General features: G+C 41.7%; 1 protein-coding gene across 3 annotated transcripts; it reads left to right on the top strand.

Annotated features, from left to right (window-relative positions):
• Positions 1 to 1170: 1170 nt before the first annotated feature.
• Positions 1171 to 22648, top strand: homer1b (homer scaffold protein 1b). Of its 3 annotated transcripts, XM_031849002.1 has the most exons (9): positions 1171 to 1724; positions 6431 to 6587; positions 8830 to 8961; positions 11104 to 11196; positions 14197 to 14345; positions 19331 to 19487; positions 19700 to 19810; positions 19929 to 20009; positions 20127 to 22648. In XM_031849002.1, the coding sequence occupies exons 1-9, from the start codon at positions 1705 to 1707 to the stop codon at positions 20316 to 20318; spliced, it is 1092 nt and encodes a 363-aa protein (XP_031704862.1). In that variant the 5' UTR covers positions 1171 to 1704; the 3' UTR covers positions 20319 to 22648. The 3 variants fall into 3 exon arrangements, with proteins under 3 accessions (XP_031704862.1, XP_031704863.1, XP_031704861.1); XM_031849001.1 differs by lacking the exon at positions 1171 to 1724 and having other exon boundaries at positions 1734 to 6587; XM_031849003.1 differs by lacking the exons at positions 19331 to 19487; positions 19700 to 19810; positions 19929 to 20009; positions 20127 to 22648 and adding an exon at positions 14633 to 16464 and having other exon boundaries at positions 1173 to 1724.
• Positions 22649 to 22688: the final 40 nt, after the last annotated feature.

Below are 22688 nucleotides of genomic sequence, written 5' to 3' on the forward strand. Positions count from 1 at the left end.
GGCAGTAAAATCACCATAGCTGTAGTCATGTCAGTTTGTCTCTACTTGTTTGCAGATGGAATAACTTGTTAAAATCCAAACATTTAAAGCGATTTTCCCAATGTTGTAAACATGACATGCTTTTATTCTGTTTTAGTTTGAGTTTCCTGTTTAAAAGTCCACTATGGATTAGATAAGAGTAATGAGAAAACACTAGGACTTATACTGGCACTTTTTGGATATTGTACTGAGGGTTGTTACTGTTACCCCTGTAGCTTTGTGATTTCTTTGATCCACTGTGTCCATCATCATTCCATTCCTTGTGGAGCGACTCCATATAGGCTACCCAAGCTCCTGGATCATAAATGAGTCTTCAGATTCTCTGGTTATAGACTTAGTTTATTCTAGAAATGGCTGACTTTATCCATGATATATGAACATCTTTATACTGGCTAAGCTTTCCCCTCCAATTTCCAGGGTTCAGAATAAGATGTTGCCTCAAAATAACTTTTGACTTGGATAGAACCAATTGTGTATTTACAAAAATAAATAATTAAATCACAGAACAGCTCATAGACCCGGATAAGAGATTATGAAGGAATAAGATGTTAAGAAATAACAAGTGTACAATATTATAATGTGTCCTATATCTCTTTAGGGTGCATAATTCAGTCATTTTAAGCCAAAATCCTGATTACATTACATTAGATCTATGTAGATTTAGAAATCTTAGGGAGGGAACTTACAAATAGGCTATTGCAGCTTTGGACTCTTTTAGTATTTGGTGAGTAGGCCACTTACCAATAAACTTCTTATAAAGCATCAAATGGCATCAGTCCCTTGAGCACAAAGTGACGTCACTGCGGAGGACGGTGTCGTGACGTAGGCAGTTCAATACTGACAGTGATCTGAGTAGGAGGGAAGCGATGCATCAGCCAGATGTGGAGCGGTTTGGGGGGCGGGGTACGCGTATGGGTCTGTGGATAGGCTGAGATCAATAAAGCACACATACAGCTACAGCGTAGAAACAGGATATTCTAATCAATGCAAACGACTTCACACACCAACTTTGATAAGGAGAGCAGACATTTGTCACGTGCATTAGCAGAAAAGGCATGAATGATGTTGCATAAGCACAAGTTGGTTTAGTCCTAACGACATCAGAAATCGGCTTTATTATAGAAATGCAGAGGTAAAGCTGTGAAATAGCTGTAGTCTGGGCGAGAGAGTGGGGGTGTAGACTGTGAGCCTATGGTAATGAGAGATAGAGAGGGAGGGAGGGAGAGAGAGAGAGACGCGCGTGGACAGTATGATTCTGTGCGTTATCAAGTGGCTAAATGAGGGTTGTCTTTCCCAGTAAAGGCATCAGGGCTTCTCCACCCTTCCAGCGAGGATCTGTAGTTTTTACACAACAGCAGGACGCCTGTCGGATCTCCATTGGACTCCGCGCTGGATCTCCCTCCGCGCTACTGCTGCTCCATCACCAAACGCTCAACGCCGAAGGAAGAGACCAATTCTGATTTCAGTGCCATGTGCAGAACGACATATGTGTGATTTCATGCGGTGACAGTGGAAGGGTAATGGACCAGTTGTCATCAAATTCCTGCAGACGCACCAACGGTGAAACATTGAAGACGGTCGTGTAGAGAGAAGACCTTCATACGCAGCAGCCAACCTGCGAGATACGTTTTTTTTTGCCAGTGAAAAGGATCAGTAATCGCATCCATGTCAACCATAACAATGGGGTAAGTGTGCTTATTATACAAAGGGGTCCATTTCATTTCTTTCTGTATTTATATCGGCTGCGGCTGCTTCACAGGTTATGAACTTCTCTCCCATGGAAACCACACCACGCATATCACAGTGACCCGGGCGTATGCGTAAAAATGTATCTGTATTATATGACGTCTAATGAACTTGACGGTGGATATCTCAGGTCGGCTGTCTGTGTGGTTGAGTGGTGATCTTCTGACGGTCTTGATGTGTTGCTCACTAAACCAACACATTTTAAGACATTAAATGAACATGTTCCTCTTTCTCCTCTGAATATGCTCCATTTGGTAAAATAGAAACACACTTTAGGCCCAACATGCTGGCTCACAAATGCTGGTGCATAAGTGACCAAATCGTCAAACTTTAAGGATCAAAATAGGGAGCTAATCGGCAATGTTTCCCAAAGTGGAAGAATATGGGATTTTGAGTATTCTCACCTAAATGAAGCAAGACTTGAATTATCTAGTTACACTAGAACAATGAGAGAGTGAATTAGAAAATGCTGTTTTCCTTGGTCTCTCTGTTCTGCTGTTTTCTCCCCTCCTACATTAAAGACAGTTATGTAATTCTGAAAGATGTATAAAAACAGCAATTCTTCTCAAATACTGTCAGAGTTCTGTGGTCTGATGTACTATCCTGTTCTGGGTCCTGTTCTATAAGATTTGGGAACAGTATAATGTCAGAAGCAGTGAAATGTCAGTAGCTACAATGCTTCACAAGGCTCCAGTGACAGAAAGCGGCTTCCTGTCTCTATGGCAGCACAGTGACCGCTACCTTACACCTCCTCAACAACAGGCACCCATCAGTAAAATATCTGCTCGGTGTACAGCACTGCTCATTTGCATTTCCCCTAACCCCAAGCTCAGCGGTCCATTTCCCCCAACCAAGCCTGTCGTTCATTAACGGCTGTCTCCTGCAGTTCATTGTGATTAATTGCACAGCAGGAGGTTAACAATATGGCACAGGCATGGTACCATTTCAAGGCATCAGCCACAAAACTCCTGCATTAACTATTTACAATACACTGGAGGCTTCCCAGGCCCCCACTCTGCCCTCCTACAGTGTGGGCAGCACATCATTCAGCAGTCTCCCACTCAGCTTCAGCTCTCCACTGGGCTCTGCCATACTGGTGACTAAGTTACTGTTATGCAAGCGACTCAATGACTCAAATAATTCGCAGTGAAATACATTGTGTGATTCAAAGCACTATATTGCATACAGTGTGTGTATTGAAGTCTGAATATGTGCAGATGAGATGAAAGCGCACATATCTGTTGTCTAGCTGCCTGTCTCGCAGTAATGGCACAGACAGATTTCGGACAGACTTCCGTTCACGTGTCTCTAATGGTGATGGCAAAGAGAAGAACATTAGTGTTGAGTGAGAACTGGAGATGCCTGTCAAAAGTCTCTGGTGCACTCTCACTTCCTTGGGCTAATACAATTAATGAACAGATGGACTCAGTTTATCTCCCTGCTCCCTGTCTTTGTCTTGGCTTGTGTGCGTGTGTGGGTTTGTGTGTTCACGGGCACATCTTAGGTCATCGAAGCCACTCCCACTAGATGGAACAACACAGAGCTCTCATTACTGCCCGCTCACTACATTAAATAAGATCTACTTGCATTCATGCTCTACCCTGTTGAATTAATGAACTCTGGAAGCAAAGAAAACTTCAGGAGAGAGGCTGGGTGGAGGTGGCAAGGGAAAGTGAGAAATCCTGAGAAGGACCGTTTGAATATGCTTCTGTTTCACTGTCAGTGTTTACAGAAAGAGTGCCAGCTGTATGGTTAAAGGGGGACACACTGAAGTAGAAAAGAAAATGCCTTTTGTGGTATGAAATGATGTGCACATGCTTGTGTAAGCTGTTTGGTTACACACTGTGACTCAAAGACTGAGTGTTCACATCTGTGCATTAAACCCCTGAAGCACAAGAGGCGCTAAAGGACACACCTGTTGCAACTCCTGGAACTGCAGGTGTGTGTGTGTGTGTGTGTGTGTGTGTGTGTGTGTGTTCGTTTTATTGTGAAATGCCCTGTAGGCATTGGTACAGTGTTGTTCACCGACTAATACCTATATTTTAATGTAAAAAACAAACGGTGGTATCTAGCCATGCAGGAAGCTTTTGTTGCATATTTACATCCACAACACCATTTTTTATTTATATCGTGGTCCACAAAATCCACTAACATCACTCAACAGTTTTCATGGGACTTCTTTTTTTCCCAAGAAAAAAAATGTCTGCCAAATTCTCATCATCATCATCCTCATCATCCTACAGATGTCAGCAAGAGCACACTACTTACTCATAGGCACTAATATGCTTTTTCCTTAAAAAACTCTTATTGGGTTTCTGAAAGTTCGGATTTGAGCAACCATAGTTCACATAATTGTTTATACCATGCTGTGTAGCAGTTCAGAGCTTTCCACTCCCTTCATCTTCTTCTCAGAGCTCCATCCTCTTCTATACATCACCTCCTCTACGTTCTTCTCATCCCTCCTGCCGGCCGCCTCTCTCTGTTTTAACATTCATGTTCTATCACCTGCCCTTGTGTCACACCGTACACTGCATTCTAAAACACCTCCTCCTCTTTCTCCTCTGTGTTTTTTCTTCCTCCTCCACACTTTCTCCTGTAGTCCTACCACTCATTCGCCCACTGAAATTACCCCCTGGCTTACCCGCTTAGTTTTCCTCTCTATTCTCCTGTCTCCTCATCCTGTGATTCCTCTGATCATGTCCCCCCCCCCCCCTCCTATATTGGGGTGTGCAGCTTTTGTTTTCACATCCACACTCGTGTATGCACTTCTGTCATGCACTGATGGGAGATAGACAGCCTTCTAAGGCTTTCATACTTTTGTTGTGTCCCTGTTGCTACCTCTGTGTAGCTGCCATGCAGCCTACATGCTACTGCCGGAGTTCGACGCTGGAGTGCAAGAGGATCAACGCGTTCTGAATTGACCTCTATGCAATCCCCTAACCGATAACTCTGGCTATTGGCTCACACCAGAGTCACTGTATAGTGGGAAGCATGTGTGAGGAGAGTGATGCCTTTCATGTTATGGCGATGGCCGTTTTTGAGGAAGGAAAATCAGCATAAGAATTATTGTTGGATATATTTTTTAAGAAAGCAGAATTTACTGTGAAATCACATTCCATTATTTATTGTGGTGTCTTTTAAAAGTACAATTGTAGGAGTTAGTATTTTTTACAACTGGTGGGTGTCGTTTGGTACAAACACCATCGAGCAACAAGAAGTTTGCCACAGCTCCATGGAATTATGCAATGAAAAACGATGACAGTTGCCAAGCGGCTATTGCACGGATCATACGGACAGGCCGTGCTGGTGTGAGTTGAAATGACTCACAGTTCCACCACTTACACTGCTGTCGATGATTATGATAATTCGTGCACAGCACTCCACGAGCAGCTTTGTAAAGCGGCATTAATCATCCCAGATTCACTCTGACTTCCTATACTCTCCACATTCCCCATCATTCTCTTTCTCTTCCTGTCTAACTTCCCTCTCTCTCTCTCCCCCTGTCTCCATGTTTTTCTTTCTTTCCCAGTCTTGGCTAATCACACACAGGAGGGGTGCTGCTGCTGAATTTTAATATTCATTTATACAGCAAGCCTTTGATGTCCCCCATCACCCCCTCAGTGCAGTGTAAGCACTTCTCTATCTCCTGCTCTGCCAGCACTGCCAGCCCAGAATATCTCCCTCTGCACCCTGCACTTTGAGTGTGTGTGTGTGTGTACTGACTGTAGATATTACCCAAGAAGCCCCAACAATGCTAGAATATATGAGGGCATGGTGAGAGCTAAGTGAGGAGTGAGGGATAAATAGACAAAGGGTGAAGGTGGAGCATGAGTGACAGACGAATGAATGGTTAAAAAACAAAGATGACTATATATAATATCATAAAATATTATAATCTCCAACATTAATAGTGATGAATCCTAACTCTGGGTTGAGTGTCATATAGGGGTCAATAAGGAATTAAGTCATCTTAAACTGAGCCCATCATGGAGTTTTGATCATCTACTGATCTGAGCTACAGACACACAAATCCACATTTACACGTAAATACTGATTTATGATTCTGTGCCATATTGTGTGCATGTTTGTATATCCACATGCATTATGTTTGTCTGTGTGGAAACTGCAGCTCTGTGGGGTGGGTCTTTGGTAGTTAACTGTAGCCTACTGTCTATATTTAGCCTTAAACCCTCTCCTTTCCCTTCTGTGCTCCCCTGTGTGACCCTCGCTCTGTGCTGCAGGCATTGCCATATCGGAGCATGGAGAGACGGCGCTGGCTTACAAAGATTGAAAGACAGAGAGAGTTTCTGTTGAAAAGCTGCATGCGTGTAGTGTATTGATTTACAAGCGGCGGTGATGTCAGAGAGGAACTTTAGACTTAACGTGTATGCGGGAACTCTGCTGTAGTTTGACGGCTCAGTTGGCTTGTTATCCATGTATACAGTACAAGACAATGAGTACATGTAGTCGTCCTTTGACAGCCTCTCTTTCGTGTAACTATGGAGGATGGTGAGTTGGTAATTCGGTTGCCAGGGCGATCTGACTCCCCCGTGGACAATAGGAGTTGCAGTGCTGGCGCTGGGTTTGGTGAGACGTTGGTGTTGCGGCACAAGGAGGTTCACCACTTCTTCTTCGTCCCCTTCAGGGAGCAGCCCATCTACAGCACGAGGGCCCACGTCTTCCAGATTGACCCCAACACCAAGAAGAACTGGCTGCCCACCAGCAAGCATGCCGTCACTGTCTCCTACTTCTACGACAGTACGCGCAATGTCTACCGCATCATCAGCCTGGATGGCACAAAGGTGAGCGGTTGATTCTGATTGTTACTGTACACCGTACAAACTTTTGTCGCACGCAAAACACAGATTTTATTATGTCTCCCATACTGCATCCATTGTTATTTTTAATTTCTGCCAACTGACGTGGTTTTATTAAGATGTCAAACAGCGCTCTGGGAGATTTTAGTGGCACTGTGATGTAGTGAGTGTTAATGATGTTAATAAGCACTGCGCTGGAATCCAATGTGCTAACACATAAGAGATCACCATTGAAACCTGTCCCGAGACTGACAGCTCATGTTTCATTGTGCGTAGGCATGCAACTACTGCGTTTGTGTGCGCATGTCTGTGTGTCTCTCTGCACTTCAGAGTCCACACTTTCTGTCTCAGGATATTCTTATTAGAGAACCGAGAGGGATATTTCTGCTGGGCATGGTGTGATTTATAGGCACGGACCAGTCCTCACCAGTTATGGAGAGAGGAGGGGTGAAGTTAAATGAGAGAAACAGATGACAGAGTGAGAAGAATGTGTGGTCGAGGAAATAACAAGAGCGGCAAATACAGAAAAGTGTGAAGGTAGGGGATCGAGATGGACCGATGGGAGTAGATAGTTGATCACTAAATTCAACTATTGTGTAACACACACACTCACAGACTGCTACCCTTCCCAAACTCATCGTTATGTATTGATTCCAACCAGAAAGCCAAGCATTGCATAACACTGCTAATTAATCAGACATTAATTTGTTCTCCATTAGTGTTATTTAAGGGAGGTTGGATTATATAAGATCTAGAGATAGCCTTATATTTGAGCTCTTGTAAATTGAAAGAAATAAGTCTTATTTTCAACAAATCTATTGAAGGCACAAACAAATGTGTTATTACATCTCTCAATACTTTCTGACTTCCACAATCCTGTCTGTTGCACTACGCCCAAGCCCATTGGTTCCCACTAAAGATATTCATCTTTAGAAACCAGTGAAAAGCTTCAATCATTTCATAAAATGTGTTTCTCAAACAGGAGTAAATAGTGCAGTTATTAAGTATTTATGGCAGCGGAATGGTGTGCTGTATGTGGGATTGACTCAAAGTAAACGAGAATGTCCATAATGGGCCTTTAGATGAACTTGGAGAGTCCAGGTTTATCCTTTCAAAGCAATGTGACAGCCAGTGCAACAGTGTGGCTCACTGATGTGTCTGTAATAGTTTTTGGACAACAATACAGGTAAATGGCACAGAGGATTAAATTATACATTGGATACACATACAATACTTGTTGGTAGGATCAATACATTGTCGGTTTTGGCCTTTTCATGGGTTTTGTTGATAAGGAAAATGTAAAATATTGCCAGACTTACAGTTGAACTTCAAGCTCTCAATATTTCAGCGTTCACCAACTTTCAGATGTCTCTGCCACTGTGCCTCTCTGCCATCACTCTGTGTGTGTGAGTGTGTGTGTATATGTACATGCTCATGTTGGTGTAGGTCTTGTCTAACTAACCATGGATCACTGAATCCACGGCTGAAGGCTTTAAAGTCAAACTCAGCTGCCCTCTGTTAACTATCCATGCATGGATTTTATTGTGTTGGTGGTTGTGAGCTGCACTGCTGCAGACCGGAAGCTATATACTGTTCTCTCAGGCTTCCCCTGTCTCTCATGCATGCACACACACACACACACACACACACACACGCGCACACAGAAACGGCACTATTTGTTCTGATGAAGTATAGGACTGCAACTATGATCAATTATAATTTTTTGACTAATTGATAAATTATGTAATCTCCCAGCACAGACCATTCACACACAATATAAATTTGTTCAACCACACGCACTTCACATTTGAGAAGCTTGATAAACATCTTAAATGATAACTTGATTACTGAAATTGTTGATGATACATTCTCTATCAATTGACTAATTGGCTAAGTGTTTTGGCACTACAATACTTGGAGTCTGAAAGACACATGATCAAGGCACTAATACCAACATTTACAGATTGATTAAGTAGAGATGCAATATGTCAATTGTGTATTGTCAAATATATAATGATTCATTGATATTTTCATCTGTAGTCCTGATTTGTGGTGTGAGTAATCTTTATTCAGTCATACAAAAAGCACATACTTGGGGCTAAAATTGTCCTTGGCTCTTCATTTGATCCTCTCTCTCTCTAGTACTCACACATAGACCTTACACACATTAAACTGCAGAAATTAAGTTGATTTAATATGTATTAAGTGGGTTCCCTATGTCCTGCAGGCAATAATCAACAGCACCATCAGTCCCAACATGACGTTCACAAAGACCTCACAGAAGTTTGGCCAGTGGGCGGACAGTCGAGCGAACACTGTCTACGGCCTGGGATTCTCCACTGAGCATCATCTAGCCAAGGTACCACCCCCATCCAACCCACACACACACACACACACACGCGCAAACACACTCAAACACAAACCAACCACACATTAATCACAGGGAGGCTTCTCTTTTCTTTTTCTCCCTCAGTCCCAGAGAGAGGATGGTATTTCAACTTTTTATTCTAGTTGCTATAGCTTCTTTCAAGGTGTAGAATCTGCTTGGCAGTTAGCCCTAATGAGGCTTTTTTCTGTGTGTGTTTATGAAAGGTGTGTGTGTGTGTGTGTGTGAGAGAGAGTGAGAGTAGGTGGTGATTTCTCTCCTCTGCAGTATGATTAAGCTCTATCGTGAATCGGGTAGGCTTACACCATTCCCACTGTCAGAAGAACACACACACACACTCAACCATCAAACTCAATAGTGTAAACTGTGATGTCCTGAAATCAAAGACATTTCCTGATTCATATCATATACTGGACATTAATAATATTGTCAGGCCTCAGCTATTGTTACAGTAACATCTTAAACTTCCCTTTCCCAATCATCTCCCTCTTTATACACCTAAGTTTAAGAAATTCTGGAAATAGTTTGGCAGCCCAAAGATGGACCTCGTGGTGGGTGCCTAGGAGTTTAAAAGGGAACTCCACCAATTTTACATTGGTTTGGTTTAGTTTATTTGTCATGTGACCTGTGAAAACCTGATGACGTCACCAGAGTCATCTAAGTTGCGGCTTGGTTTTTCGGGCATTACTCCAGTTAGTGAGCAAAAGTCAGGGTATCTCAGTTTTTGCTGCTTTGATTCGGACCATTCCTTTTTAAAGATGCGTTTCTCCCAAGGCCCCAACATTTATGAAACTGCAAAACTAAATTCATGGATTACGCAATTGATGGAGTATCTAATTATGTGACTTTAAGGTGTCACAGTTCCAGGTAAATAAAGTAGTAAAGTTATTTTCCTATTGTATGAATGTGTTAACATGCAATATTTTTTTTTTCAACTTTAGACCACATAAATGGTCTAATTGTTAAGATACACCTCAGATATAGTTCCTCTCAACACTGTGAATCAGTCAAACCAAACATGCGACATACATTTGAGACATTTGAAGACATTTTTTAAAATTACTCTTTTTTTATTTCAATGGTTTTGTTCTCTCTGATTTGTGACGATGATGTATGCTTACAGTGTACCTTTTATATGTTACCATATTTATTTCTTTACAAAGTCTCATTTAGATTAAGATATGTATTATTTACAAGATATATATTAAAAAATGTCTTCAAATGTATAGCATGTTTGGTTTGATTGATTCACAGAGTCTCATGTTGAGAGGAACTATGTCTGATGTACATCAATGTGCAGTTTTAACAGCCAGTTAAAAGTATTTTATGTGGTCTGAATTTGAAATAATCAGATTCACCTCTCAGATAACTGCAGTGCCAAACACTCCTGGAGCACTTACACTGAAAACTACTGCATTTAGATCACTGGACCAGAAATATTATATTGCACTGAAGTGAAAAGATATTGAGTTACTTATTGGAACTCCACTAATAGCAGACACAAGACCGGCTTCAGTGTTGTCAATTTGATTTCCTCGCCACTCAGCCCTCTGCAGTACTGGATATACTAAATTACTCTGTAACACTGTGGGAGTCGTGTCGGTGATGAACCACACCCTAAAGGGACATTGGGGAAATGTGCCAGGACGTTTATATTTGCTCAAAGCCCCTCAGCTGAGCTCACCTTACTGCTTCAGGATCGCTGGATGTATCTTGGCCCTTGACTAAAATAACCCCAGAGATCAACTTCAGCCCCCAACAACTTCTGATTAAAGACAACAACTCAACCAGGAAACCACAATGGCTACTTTGTTCTGTGTGTGTGTGTGTGTGTGTGTGTGTGCGCGCTTGTGTGTGTATATGTCTATGATATAGAAGTTACTAACGGTGACCTAGTTAGCTCATGTTTCTGCTGAGGCATTATGGGTAAGGGCCACCTTTTCTAAGTTCAACTGTGTCGCTATTGGCAGCAGATTTACCCTATCCTTCACATCTGACCTATTACACACTGATCTCTGTGTGTGTTTGTCCATGCACATAGGGCTTTACTACACAGATTAAACCACAGTATTGTATGAATTACAGTTTATACTTATGGCTGTCCTCTGTGTCCAGTTTGCAGAGAAGTTTGCAGAGTATAAAGAAGCAGCACGGCTCGCTAAAGAGAAGAGTCAAGAAAAGATGGACATGGCCACGTCCCCTTCTCAGGTACGTTCAGTACACACCATCTTAACCCCCTCCCCCCAATTCCTAACCTTTTTGTCAGCCTACTAACCTCCTCCTGTCACAGGCATGGTGTGTATAATTAACAGCTGGTGAACAGGTCAACCAAAGAATATTTTTTCCCTTTGCTGTTGTTTAGTTTGATCCATTTTCAGAGGAGGCGTAGAGGCAAATTCATGAAATACGAAATAGATCCAAAAATTTTTAAGGAGAACATGTGAAAAAGATCATGCTAATGGTGGAAGAGTATTCAGATCCTTTACTTTAGTAAGGACCAACACATTAATGTGAAAATACTCCACTACAAGAACAAGTCCTTTATTCGAAATAATACTTAAGTTACAGCACAAAAGTATCAAAAGAAAAGTTATTTAAATAAAATCATCTTTTAAGTTTAGAGGGGAAATACTGCAAAACAACTCATAGACGTGAAATGTGAAAAGGGGTCCCAACCAGACATCAGCCAAAAAGGTTAAAAGTCACGAATATTTTAAAGCGTATTGTATTTAAGAAGTTAATCAAATGTTTAAAGAAAAAACTCTAAAGCCAAACAATAACCTATAAATATATCTGTTGAATAAACGTAGCTGAGTAAAAAGCACAACGTTATCTTCTGAAATTTATAAAGTATCTCAAATTGTACTTACATGCAGTACTTGTGTAAATGTACTGTGTAATATAAGTTACCTTTCACTGCTGCATGAACTCCTGGGAGGTCCTGACACTGAGGTTAAGAATAATAGTCCTAAAATATTATGGTACATTTTCTCTGTATGTATCCACCCTGTACATTATAAGAAAAAGACAAAGCTGTCTGTGGACTCTCTATAAATTGGGGAGCATAATTAGCCTGTATGTTAGGTACTTGTTTGTGTGGGATAGCAACTGAGTGTTTTAGGGCATGTGTAACTGCATCTGCGAGAAAATTAGCTTGTTTCAGAGGAGAATCCCCAGAGAAATCTCTTCTGTAATCTAAAGGCTGTTAACGGGCTTTGTGTCCTCTTCTGTTCGTTATGGAGGCTAGGGGAGCAACCCCCCCGCTGTACTACGGTCTATTACTTGTACTATTAATGCTGCGGCCCCCATGAAATGCCACAATACCTTGTGCTTCCCATGGGAGGATGTTTTTAATGAAGCCAAATGGACAGCTTCGCTCTCATCAGGGGTTGAAGACTGCATGTGCGCTGGCCACTGGTGGTGAAACTGGAGGGATTGCTGTTACCGTAAAGGCTGCAGCCTTCCTGCTATAAGCCTGCAGTGCTCTACTCGAGCTGTCTGCTCTATTTCACTACTGAAAGTCACGGTTTCACCCACCTGCCTGCTGGCTTTCTTTCTAACCTCCAGATCCTCTCTTTTCTCCCCTCTTAATACTAGAAACAGAAACTAGAAATTAGAAAATATGAGAGAGGAATTGTTCCACCAAAACAAGATGAGAAAACACAGAGCTAAATGCTATATGCTGGTCCCAATAGGCCAGACACCAGTGGACGTGCAGAACAGTTATTAAATGGTATACTAATCAATGTGGAGTGCAGACTGTTACGCTATATTATTTCTCTTATCTCCCCCTTCCTTCTTGTCCATTAGAGACATACAGGCAGTGCCATTGTGCTACTGTATCGTGCTCAAGCCCCGAGTCTTAATAGCTTTGTTTTATGTGCGAGCAGCAGCTAAATGATTTGTCTCTCGTATAATTCTGTGGTTGTATGGGATATAAAGATAGGCATTAATCTGTAATTCTGCAATTTCCCAGTGCTATAAGCTATTTAACGGCCTAGGCATGTGCAACTGTTCACTAAGTCGCTTACAATTTTAACACAAGAGCAAGAGTGTGAGAGACCTCAACCCCCCTAAAATACATACACATCGCTCAGGTTAATTATTACGCATTTCATAATGTAACATATAAGTTAATTGTATTGTAGTAATTAATTATGAATACTTTTCTATAAATTGTGTGAAATTATTTGTTAGTTCAACAATTAGTAAATTTATAGAAAATCAAATGAAAACCATTTTGATAATTTGATACAAAATTCCACTGGTTTCTGCTTCTCAAATACGAGTTGCTGTTTTTCTCTATTTTCTAAGTTTTGAACTGTTGGGCTAACAAAACTAGACAGTTAAACACGTGATCTTGAGCTCTGGGCTTTAAATGTTATCGTGTAAAAATGAATCGATTAATCGTAAAAAATAATTGACGGGTTAATTAGTTATGAGAATAGTTGTTAGTTTCTGCCCTGAAGTGGTGGTCCTAGTGCTTAATACTATCAAGTTCTTCTCTATTTAAATCACTGTTTCTGTTTTTGGTAATGTTAAACCGGTAAGCTTGAGGCTGTGTCTCTGGTGCAGACAGACACCATTAAGAACTTCTTCTGACCTCACAAGGTTTAATCATTACTAGTTAATATTATTGACATTAGAGAGTATCATACAGCTATTTATTTATATGGAAATGTCACAAATGTCTAAATTTGACAAGACATTTTTGGGGCTTTTAAAACACAATTGTTTCGTGTAGAGATACACAGATACTGATATTGGATATCGGTCCGAAACTCAATCAAATAGCTGAATCGGGTATCGGTGACAATTGGCAGATCTAATGTTGGATACAAATATTTTAATAAATAACAATTAAGTACATTTATATCTATATATTTATTTGTTGCATCTTGATTTACAAAGTTAGGAAAGCAATGTTGAGCCTGATGTTGCCTTACCATAAAATAATGATCCCAGTCACTTACACACAGCTTATTAATTAAACACTGGTATCGGATCGGTACTTAGTATCGGCCTGCATCCAAAAGCCCAGGTATTGGTATCGGTATCGGGACTGATTAAGTCAGAAACATGTATTCCTAGTTTCGTGCCTTGATCACGACTCACAATTTGAAAAATAATAAAATAATGTTTTATTGATTTTTTTTTTTTTGACGTCTAACTGGCAGTAACAGCTGAACAACTTTGTTTCACATGTAGGAGTCTCCGGGAGGTGAGCTCTCGTCACCACTGACCCCTGTGACTCCGCCCATGGAAAACATCAACGGCACGGATGACATCTGTGACACAACTCCCAACTCAGACACCCGTCCAGAGCCATCTCAGAACGCACTGGCCTTTGCACACAGGTACATCCCGCATGGTGATGTGTTCACTGTCCCGTGTTGTCATGTTTACCACAGTACAGGTGTATCAGTCTGACCATATACTCTCATATTTCACATAGATTACACACAAAGAACACTAAAATACATTCATTATTATAATTCTTTTCTCTGTTTTTCTGTCTGAGGCACAGAAGTATTCACCCCTCTTCGTCTTTCTTTTCGTCTGCATGCACCAATTTATGTTGCACGTCAGCATGGTAGTGAACTCCTACTATTCACGGCTGCTCTCTCGTGTTTTTCCTCTCTAGGGAGCAGTATAAGACTTGTCGGGTCTGCTCTTTCTGATAGGGATGTCATTACAAGTCCTGACTACTGCGACATCTACGCAAAACAAAAAATGTTCAGGCACAATCTTTCTCCCAAAATAAGAGCCTGAATGCAGGCCAGCAACAGGGAGGGTCTTCTTTACAAAACTTGGTGCACTGCTTGTTTACTAACTGCTAACAAACGAGGTTAAACAGCACACCATCGCTCCAGTCAGGAGGAATATTGGTGCAATGAATTATATCATTCCTAATCACACGCTGTCACTTCACATGGACCAGCAAAAGACGTTACTTTAAGTGTTTCTCGGGAAAGAGGAATTATTCAAGTTAATATTTTGTCCAATCTGAGCATGCTTGGTAAAAGTAAAATCTCACATTTATTTATTATACTATTTATATGTTTGCCGACTGCAATGCAATAATATCTTTTTAAATGCAAATTAAAATCTTTTGACTGTTTGATGCATTAAGGAATATGTGACGGTGTCACTTCTATGCATGCAGCACCGCTGTTACATTGTATACGTTCCTGCTGTTTTTGTGTCCTGTCAGTTGACTGAATATTGAAATGGATAATTCATATTGCTTTTTGATTGTCAATACTGGTTCATATACAGTAGATTGTGTAAGATAATAAGGTCAAAGTGACATGTAAATTGTTTTGATTTGTATAATGGCTTTCTGAAGAGGTGTGGCTGTGTGGTTCACCAAAAAGGTGTTGATGAAGCGTTTATGTAAGACTTATATAACATACTGTGGGTAGTGGGAGGCAGAGAAAGAGCAAGACAGATGGACACACAGAGTGTGTGTGTGTGCGTGTGTGTCAGAAGCTGGAAAGAGAGAACGACAGAGAGAGAGAGGTGTATTGTATAAAGTCTGCACATGAGTCACTGATACCTAAACATCCACCAACTGCACACACGCTACAACAAATAAACTGAACATGAGGGCACGGGTAATGAGTTTGAATCATTTGAGTGAGTGAAGAGTTTTTTTCTCAGGAAAGGAAATGTTCCTTTTATCTACTGTCACCTGTCGTCGACTGTACACGGAGGTCTTTTCACTTGTAAAATCTCTGTAATCTCATTTCATTATTTCTCTGGCTGCGATTCTTATTAATTAAAGATATCAATCAATCGCTTAATGTATTATCATTCTTTTTTTGCTTAACGGTGGGCGTCTGAGAGGAGGCTTAAAACATTTTTAAATATTTAAACATCATTGTAGAGATCTTTTGCGACAGTTATTTTTAATAGTTTGTTGAAGTCTCTAAAGCTGTGACAAGCTCAAGTGCAAACGCTTAGAAAATCCCTACCGCTACATCATGAACTCGGTAAGGCTACACAGATCTGAGTGTGCAGTGAGAGCAGAATGTAGAGAGGACACCCACTGCCTGCTGCAGCCTTGCTGCTGATGTGTCTATTAATGCTGCATGCGTGGGAGACCGGGTCGACTCTCGGCATTCACGATGGCAAGCATGGGCGTAACAAGCAAACCTCGGTCTCACATTCTCTCAGAGGCATATGCAGAGAGGGTAGATGCTAGGACCATTCAAATATTTCACCACATAACCCTCTTTTTTTTCTGTTCTCTCGATGATTCATCCTTCTTCCATTTAACATCTTACACACGCATCATCTCACATGTCTATCACCTTGTACTGTAGCTCCTTCAGCATTTCATGAACCTTAAGCTGCAGTTAAAATTTATTTTCTGTCAATTTGTGTAACGCGTGTACGCTCATAGTTTATTTTATAGTCAAAAGAAAAGAATAAAGTGTTTGTAGTGTATTTTGAACGTGTTAACTTGTATATTAGGCATGAGGGTTCAGACCCACATATATTAACACAGTGGTGCTGTCTTTTTGCACCGGAACTTTATGATCTTGGTTTGTCTCTTTGCTATGAGTCTGGAATTAGATGATGACTTATATTCATAATATATACACCACTCTGCTGCTTAGTGGGGCTGTTTAGGCAGGTTTGTGTGGGTGCACATGGCAGAGGAAGAGAGAGGAAGAGAGAGGAGGAGGAGATACAGCCGTTTGCAGGGCTGTGAGAAGTTTATTTTTTTATATCGCAGGATGTAGGCGTGTTTGGCAGGTCTGCAGTGGAGTCATTTTGAATGGTTTTCTGAATATTGGAAGACTTTTTGTTGGGACTGCCTCGGCTGTATGTGAATGGTCTTCTGGTGTTCGCGGATGTAGGCGTCTGCCGGTGGGCTTGTGGTAGGCTTGTGTGAACGGAGACGGTGCCGATGTCTACGAGCGCCTCCGTTCCTTCCAGTGCTACCATGGCAACCGCTCTGGCTCCCTGCTCCTTGAAGAGCTCTGTGAGGAGGAAGAACCAAGCTGACGACGCACAGTGGTCAGGACACGCATTCAAGTTTATGTTTTGTGTTTTTGTATCTTTATTGAGCCTGGGAGGAGAGTTATACTTTACTTTGGGAAGTAGCAAAACCAAAAACAGAGTGTCGATGTTTTATTCAAGAGTCATGGCTTGTTGGCAGTGTGTACAATCAGCAAAATACATCGTTAATTCAATTAGAAAAATTAATAAATTAATTTAAAACCAGTTTAAATAATCTAAATAAATACAATACAAAAGTAAACTGACACCACACAAAATCTGGTCCTGTGCTGTGTCTCGTCATGTCTGTTGTAGCAGAATAATAATCTCACAAAACAGATACAATTGAATCTGTAACATAGATGCAATCTTCTCTACCAGATACAGAATTTTAGAGTCTGTGATTCAAATTTTTTTTATTATAGTATTAAAAAACATTGCAAAATTGCCTAACAATCTCAAGCTGATGCAAGAAAATAATTGTTTCTATAGTTTGACATCACAGTTGGCTCTTACATGACAAGAAGTGCAATTATAACAAAATTATATAATGATCAGCAATTAGAAAATATCATTAGCAAATAAAATCCTCATGATAAGGCAATCACATTGAGTAAATAACCACATCATCTTTACAATCCGCAGTTCATTGACACAGTAGCAGCTAACTTACCCACCGTGTTTCTCACACACCTTCAGCTCTGCTCTGCTGTCCTCAGCCAGAATTGTGCTCAGGTGCCCCCCTGAGACCTTTCAGCCAGACTCTTTTAATGAAGACAAACACTAGTGTCAAAACATCTTGCACTCTTTTCTCTCCTCTGATTCTCCCTCCATCGCTCTCGCTTGCTTTCTCCGTCTGTCTCCATCTTCACATCTTGACGTCTCGCCTGCTCTCCTGCTCTGCGAGCTGGTGTGTGGGGTTTATACATTGGCGGGGCTGTGTGCCTTGGTGACAGCATCGCTCCATGTGTGTATATGTGTGTGTGAGTGGTTGTGTGTCAGTTGATATGTGCATGTGTAGGATGAAGTGTCGTCTCCCTCCTATGCGTCACACACGCAGGCACACTTGCACTCACAGAGGGGGTGGCTGTTGTGTAAGAACTGAAGGCACCGTGGGAGTCCTGCGTGAATTAGACCTGGGTTTTCTCTCTTTTACACTTTAGAGTGGGTGTTATGGCATAATGGAGTACTGCTGCAGTGTGAGTATGCGTGTGTGTCAGCGAGGGGGCGGAACAAAACTGAAAACATCATTGTTATGGGTCATACACAGACACTCAACATTTCTTGAGCAAGCCGAGCTTGCTTTTGTGTTTTTCTGTGTATCTGTTTCCACCGCTGTGAAGAATTACTGTGAAGTATGTGGGAGTAGGAGCTTCTTTTCAAAGGTACTCGACTCGATGTCGGTACTCAACAACGTTTAGGTCTCTCATACAATCTCCCACTCAAGTCAGACATTATGTGAGAGACAGCGAGTGGGCATTGTGAAAATCTTAACTGAATGCCTGCAATGCTCACATTTAACAGGGGAGATGCACAGCGGAAGCATTTTCCCTCCAGAAAGTTGAGTTTGTACATATATCTAATATTACACGACAGCATTTCTTCTACCGAACTATCGACTACCCAGACAATGTGCAAACATTTTCTTTCACCAGCGTCTTTCTCCCACACATGCCTCTCCATCATGCAAGTCAATCACTTTTTCCCTTATCTCTCATCTCATCTTCTCGTCTGTGAGTAGCTGGACCAGATTAGGCTCCAGCCAGTCTGACGATATAATCTCAGATTACAACTCATGTGGCAGACAGCTGCTTTCACAGCTACTGGCCAGGAAGTGGTGACCTCCAACTTGAGTGCCCACTGCAGCCTTTGTTAGCTTTTAGTGCTGGGGCAAAACTGGATGGAAGGATGGATAGATTTTTGAATGGTCCCCAGCAGTACAGGCCTAGGAGCTTGAGTGGTTGTGTGGCTCTAGGCTTAACCTACTAAATGTGAATCAAAGAGACACAAAAACACTCAAGATGACCACAAATAGATGCAAAATGACCACAAAGAGCCAACAGGACCACTAAGAGACTTAAAACATATCTGTGTCCACAGTCCTGTATTCTCATAATCGATTGATTGATGGATGGATGTTTTACAAACAATAATGGTTGTAATATGTTGTAGAAAAATACACCTTCACATTCACAACTTCCGTTTTGCAGAAGCAGACATCATGAGCTTTCAGAATCCCATATCTTACATCCATAGCATGAAAACATGAACACTTATTATCTTATGTTGCTTTTGGTAAACTGACGGTAATGAACCTCTCTGTGTTCTGCAGCCCTGCCATGACAAAACACTGGGAGGCTGAGCTGGAGGCCCTAAAGGGGAACAATGCCAAGCTAACTGCAGCTCTGCTGGAGTCCACAGCCAACGTCAAACAGTGGAAACAACAACTGGCCGCCTACCAGGAAGAGGCCGAGAGACTACACAAACGGGTGAGGGATGGGGCACAGAACTGCTTGCTTGTGTGATTAATTAATTCATATCAAATAGGAGGGAATAAAAAACAGAGAGGGCAGATGATTGTTGGCATGAGGGAGAATAAAGAAGAGGTAGTCTGGTAATAAAAGATGGGTTGAGATCATGATTCTGTTGTGTCCAGCTATCTCTGTGGATCTAAATCTTAATCTCCATCTTGTTCTTTTAGGTGACGGAGCTCGAGTGTCAGAGCAACCAATCACCAGCGATCAAATCCCAGAAGACTGAACTCAACCAAACCATAGAGGAACTGGAGAATGCACTAAGGGATAGAGAAGATGTGTGTTTGCATGTGTGTGTGATTGGGGGAAGTGCCCTGCTTGTAATGTTTTGGCTCATGCAACAACACTCTATGTTCATGCTACACAGCCTTTTAATCTGCTTTTTATGTCCTCCAGGAAATGGAAAAATTAAAAGAGGAATTGGAAAACATGAACGACCTGATGGAGCAGAAAGACACACTAACCCAGAAACTTGAGGTGAGCGATACAAATATGCATTGAACATGTAACTGTTTCCCAACCAGCACATCCTACACTTATTATTTACCTCCTAACGACACAAACCTGCCAACAATGCTGTCTCTCCTTCTCCAGGAGACAGAGCTGCGCGGTCGGGTGCTGGAGGAGCAGCTGGCGGGGGCCGAGCAGCGGCTAGAGGAGAACCAGGAGGAGCAGGAGAATTTCAGGAAGAGCCTGCGGACGCTGCTGGAGCTGCTGGACGGCAAGATCTTTGAGCTGACGGAGCTCAGAGACACCTTGGCTCGGCTGATAGAGGAGGCCAGCTAGAGACGGAGCTGCCTAATCTTCACAGACAGAGCCATATGATAATTTACATACTGACACCCGCAACTCACACACTTTGATTTAACCCACCATGCCCCACCTTCCTCCTACACTCCACGCACATTAGAACTGAGACACTACACTGCCCCAATTCTGATTTATTTCAAAAAGGGCAGCTAACTCCCCAACTTACCTTGGCGGCATCGAGCTCCAACCAACCGCAGTCACATCTGTAGTTCAAGACAACGCAGGGACTACCTCATCTTGCCTTCTGATTGGCTGGTGTAGGCGTAACCTTGGTTGAATTGATCTCTTCAGAGGTGGAGGTGCATGTTGTGGCACACTGCAACTGCCCCCCAAACCACCCACACACTCTCAAAGAGTTAACTTGAGATCTGTGCCTCAGTGCCATCTGCTGTTTGACCGGGGGAGCTGCACCACAACTTGCAGCATCACAGCATCACAGCATCACACACACACACACACACACACACACACACACACACACACACACACGCACACACACCCCTTTTCTTCCTCTCTAAACTGCCCCCCAAGGGGAATGTTGAAAGTCATGTGGAAATAATTGCTGTTAAGACTCAGAGAACTGCGCCAAAGCTGCCAAATCCCCCCAAAATATTGTCCTCCAACTAGCAGATGCTTTGATCCAAAGTGACTTACTGTACAGAGAAGTGCTGAACAGAGAAACAGAGTCCCATGTTTGAGCACGGGCTGCCAGCGGAGTGTCAACAGAAAATGAAAAGCTGGCTCTCAATGAATCAGTCAGTCTTACCTGTAGGCCAGGGCGCACAGGGCTGCTGGGAAATGAAGTTTGGTTTACTTATCCAGAATGACTGCTTATATCCACACCCTATTTAAAATCTGACATGATAGATGACTATTGAATCTTGCAGAGGCATTGTTCATGCCACACAGAAATTTTAAGGGGGCATGTGCCCTGACTTGAGAATTCCTGTATCCAGACTGCTTCCACCGTCGCAGACACCTGACCTGTCTTCCTGCCAAACTCAGTGTGGCGTGTGTCCCCAAATAAGGCCTGACCTTCGACATAACGTGTGCCTTCAAAGCACATATGCGTTGACACATGTTTGTATATAATATGTGTGTGTGATTTGTGCTGTGATAGAAAGACCCTGTTTTTGGACATCAAGGCCCACACACACACACGCATACACACACAAACACTGAGCAATACCAGACAGGCTCTATACAACACCTCTATATTACTCTATCAGGTACTCTACTCAGTGGACTCATGCAGATAGGTCAGATGCAACTCAGCTGATCCCCCCCCCCCCCCCTGTCCGACAGAAAGTGAACTACTGTTGACCGCGAACCTGTGTGGCAGCCCTGTCTGGTCGAAGTAGTGCTTAGTGAAGGGCTCACAGAGTGTCATCTACGTGTTCGTAAATCTCCACCCTCAGTGAAACTGGCCACAGATTTTCACTCCTCACGGGTGAATATAGAACTGTACTCAGTTTCTATTCTTTTTTTTTTTTTTTTTTACACAGGATATAACACTGATGATATAATTATAGAACTGTATAAGGTAACTTTCTACTCATGACATTGTAAATGTATGGATGGATAACTCAAATGCAGTAACGCCCTGCAGTGGCTTATTGTTGTGTATTAACCAATGGAAAAGTATTGCATAGTTATTATAGAGTATATATTCTGTAGGTGAACAATGAAAACCTCTTCAATATATATTTAAAATGCGTAACAACACAATTTAAACACATAGTGTTAAACGTTCTGTCCTGAAACATACACTTCTGAAGCAGCTCATGTACCGGTAAAATCCAAAAAACTGCATCTGAAAATAAATTTCTTTAAAATCTTAACATTTCTAAAAAGCGATATCCTCACATGAAATTCTGCTTATTCTACCTTTCAATTGAGCGCCCTGTTTGCACTATGTTATTACACTGTTGTAACTACATTATATATCAAGAGATTTGCATTTAATACTAGCGCAGCATAATTATTTAATGCCAATATTGTAGTTAGTTACACAGGTTAATACACTGGAATAAGACCCATGTAAAGGAAGTTACACATGTTTTTTCTTTCTGGTTTAACTTTGACGGTCGAATGACAGATGGAATACCCTGATATTAATGCTATTGTTAATGAATGCCTTTGTACAGTAGTGGATAAGAAGCTTTTCATTCTCCTGTTTTGTAACTTATGGTATTTAAATGTATTATTATTGTATTTAGAGGTATGAGAAGACTGGCAATATTTTTGACTATTTAAAGTAATTTTGAACTCATGATATTAAAGAGGTACCTCAGGCTTAAGATGTTCGTAGATTGGTGAGACGTGTGTGTTTACAGGTGAAAGGAT

This window comes from Anarrhichthys ocellatus, unplaced genomic scaffold, assembly GCF_004355925.1.
Source record: "Anarrhichthys ocellatus isolate YVR2014 unplaced genomic scaffold, GSC_Weel_1.0 scaffold9, whole genome shotgun sequence".
NCBI classification, from domain to species: Eukaryota; Metazoa; Chordata; class Actinopteri; order Perciformes; family Anarhichadidae; genus Anarrhichthys; species Anarrhichthys ocellatus.

Bases quoted from the DNA above. Each gene is read 5' to 3' on its own strand.
- homer1b (XM_031849001.1), top strand. From the start codon at position 6,285: ATGGAGGATGGTGAGTTGGTAATTCGGTTGCCAGGGCGATCTGACTCC. The intron at 14,346-19,330 runs GTACATCCCGCA...TGTGTTCTGCAG, and splicing joins GCACTGGCCTTTGCACACAG to CCCTGCCATGACAAAACACT. The intron at 19,811-19,928 runs GTGTGTTTGCAT...TATGTCCTCCAG, and splicing joins CACTAAGGGATAGAGAAGAT to GAAATGGAAAAATTAAAAGA.